General features: G+C 52.4%; 1 protein-coding gene across 1 annotated transcript in view; it reads right to left on the reverse strand.

Annotated features, from left to right (window-relative positions):
- RFX1 (regulatory factor X1) overlaps positions 1-2,595 on the reverse strand; it is an 86,767-nt gene that overhangs the window by 25,122 nt on the left and 59,050 nt on the right. The window contains 1 exon segment of the mRNA XM_015419521.1: positions 92-211. Coding sequence (XP_015275007.1) covers positions 92-211 — 120 coding nt within the window.

The raw sequence follows: 2,595 nt of genomic DNA on the forward strand, positions 1-2,595 counted from the left end.
CATGCGGCACGCGGCAACAGTCCCACAGCTTCCCAGGAAGCCGGAGCGGGGAGGCCATGAGAAAGAGCGCCCCAGTTCTGCCACCTCCTACCTTTGTTTCTGAGAAAAGGGCTGCTGCCTCATGGCCAGGTGCTGCTGGTCCTCCATGAGCCGGAGCAGTGGGGAGTTGGCTTTGATGCGCAGCCCATAGTAGTGGTACTTGGAGTTCCCTCTGAAAGACAAGTGGGGAGAATGCACAAGCCTGCTGGTCACTCCCTCTTCCCTCGGTCCCTGAGAGGGGCCGTGGCTCAGTGGTAGAACATCTGCTTGGCACGCAAAAGGTCCCAGGCTCAATCCCCGGCATATCCAGTTAAAAAGTACCAGGCAGGAGGTGATGGGAAAGACCTCTGTGCCTGAGACCCTGAAGAACTGTAAAGAGGGGGCGTGGCTCAGTGGCAGAGCCTTTGCTTGGCCTGCAGAAGGTCCCGGGTTCAGTCCCCGGCGTCTCCAGTTAAAAAAGACCAGGCAGGAGGTGATGTGAAAGACCTCCACCTGAGAGCCCAGAGAGCTGTAAAGAGGGGCTGTGGCTCAGAGGTAGAGCCTCTGCTTGGCATGCCGAAGGTCCCAGGTTCAATCCCCGGCATCTCCAGTTAAAAGGACCAGGCAGGAGGTGATGGGAAAGACCTTGACCTGAGACCCTGGCTCAGTGGTAGAGCCTCTGCTTGGCATGCAGAAGATCCCAGGATCAATTCCCCATCATCTCCACTGAAAAGGACCAGGCTGGAGGTGATGGGGAAGACCTTGACCTGAGACCCTGTCTCAGTGGCAGAGCCTCTGTTTGGCATGCAGAAGGTCCCAGGTTCAGTCCCCGGCGTCTTCAGTTAAAAAGGACCAGGCGGGAGGTGATGGGGAAGACCTTCCTCTGCCTGAGACGCGGGAGATCCGCTGGCAGTCCGAGTAGACAGTACTGGCTGTGACCGACCAATGGTCCGATTCCATGAACGGCAGCTTCATGTGTTCCTTGTGAGAGCAGGATGGAATAAGTGCATAGCTGGTGGCCAGGAAATGCACAGCCACTCCACACACTCCCGCCCCCCCGCCCCCCAGTGACCCCCGCTCTACGCCCAGAGGAAAGCAAAACACCTCCAGGCTTCCTGGGCCGATCTACCCTTCTGGATTCGTTAACAAATTCCATACTACCCCCCCTATCTGGACTGAATCGGGACTTGGGATCTTTATCTCATTATTAGTGTGAATTACCTTAGCGAAACCGGAGACTCCTCGTCTGTTAGAAATCCTCCCCACCACCACCACCTATTCGTAAACCTGGTTTAACACAAGGGCTGCCAGCCTCCGGGGGGTTATAAGGAACATGAGAGAAAGTCACAAAGGAAAGCAGAACATCAAAGAAGCAAAAGCTGTCAGTGTTCCCTCTCTTCGCTCAAGCAGGAAGGCTCCAGAGCAAATTGATTTACACAGCAGCCAAATCGCTCGCTTACAACTTTAATGCCAGGAGCTCACCAAGGCCCTGGTCACACGGGCCAGATAACGTGGGGGGGAGGTGTGGCTGTTCACCCCGGAGCAAGATAAAGCACGGTAGCCTGATCACACGGTCCCCCGAGTCTCCGCGCTTAGGCTGTTAGCTGGCGATCACACGGTGATGCTGCAGCGTGGCAAAGAAGCGGCGCAGCGCGATCACACATGCGTTTCGCGTTTGCACGCATGCGCAGTTCCACAGAGCAGGACTGCTTTCGGTTTCGTGTTTGTGCGCATGCGCTTATGAAAAACATCCAGTTTGCGACGGGACCTGGATGGGCGTCGGATGCCACGGGATACTAGCGCTCCCACGATCAGACGCCTGCCTGTGCCGCACGTTTTCCGGATAGTAATGCACTTTCCACGGTACTTTTTAACTTCGCTTCCCAGATGTTGTGGTGTGATCGCGCCCCGAAAATCCGCCCAACATTCATGCCTTTCGCGTGGCAAATTCTACGTGTGACTGGGGCCCAAGTAGAGTTTTTGGTCACAAGACTCCACAGCTTAGAGGGAGAATTGGTCGTGACCAAATTACTAATGTTGTTTCAATTATACTCAGGAAATTTCTTCAGGAAGGAGAACAGTGGAAAGTTAGGTCACGTGACCTAACCATAGACTCTGTCTTTAAAGTGAATTGTGGGCCCTCTGGTGGCTAAAGTGAGAAGCGAACTGGATCTGTACTAAAAGCGGCTACACTTTTAAAGGGACAGTACGTTGACCATAGAGACGTATGAATGGTAAGGAGACTCTAAAGTTTAGTTCTTTGTGGCTGGATTGGCAAGCTGATCGAAAAGCGGTTTTCTGGAGTAAGGGGCTCGCTACCCCAACTTTACAAGATCTGCTTGCTAAGAGAAAGGTTGGAATCTCCAATGAGCGTGTTGTTAATGCAACAAAAGGAAAGACTCTTTTTATTTAAGACGTTTAAGGAAGCGAAGATGTCCCTGGAAAAAAGGAATTTGGTTTATATCATGAATGGACAGATCTGGACTTATAAAAACTAAAAGATAACTGAAGAAAGAAGATACATCGAAGACGGAAGAAGAAAAACATGTTGTAATGTTCTTACTGAGGGGACATTGG

This window comes from Gekko japonicus, unplaced genomic scaffold (genome assembly GCF_001447785.1).
Source record: "Gekko japonicus isolate JY-2015 unplaced genomic scaffold, Gekko_japonicus_V1.1 scaffold872, whole genome shotgun sequence".
Taxonomy (NCBI): domain Eukaryota; kingdom Metazoa; phylum Chordata; class Lepidosauria; order Squamata; family Gekkonidae; genus Gekko; species Gekko japonicus.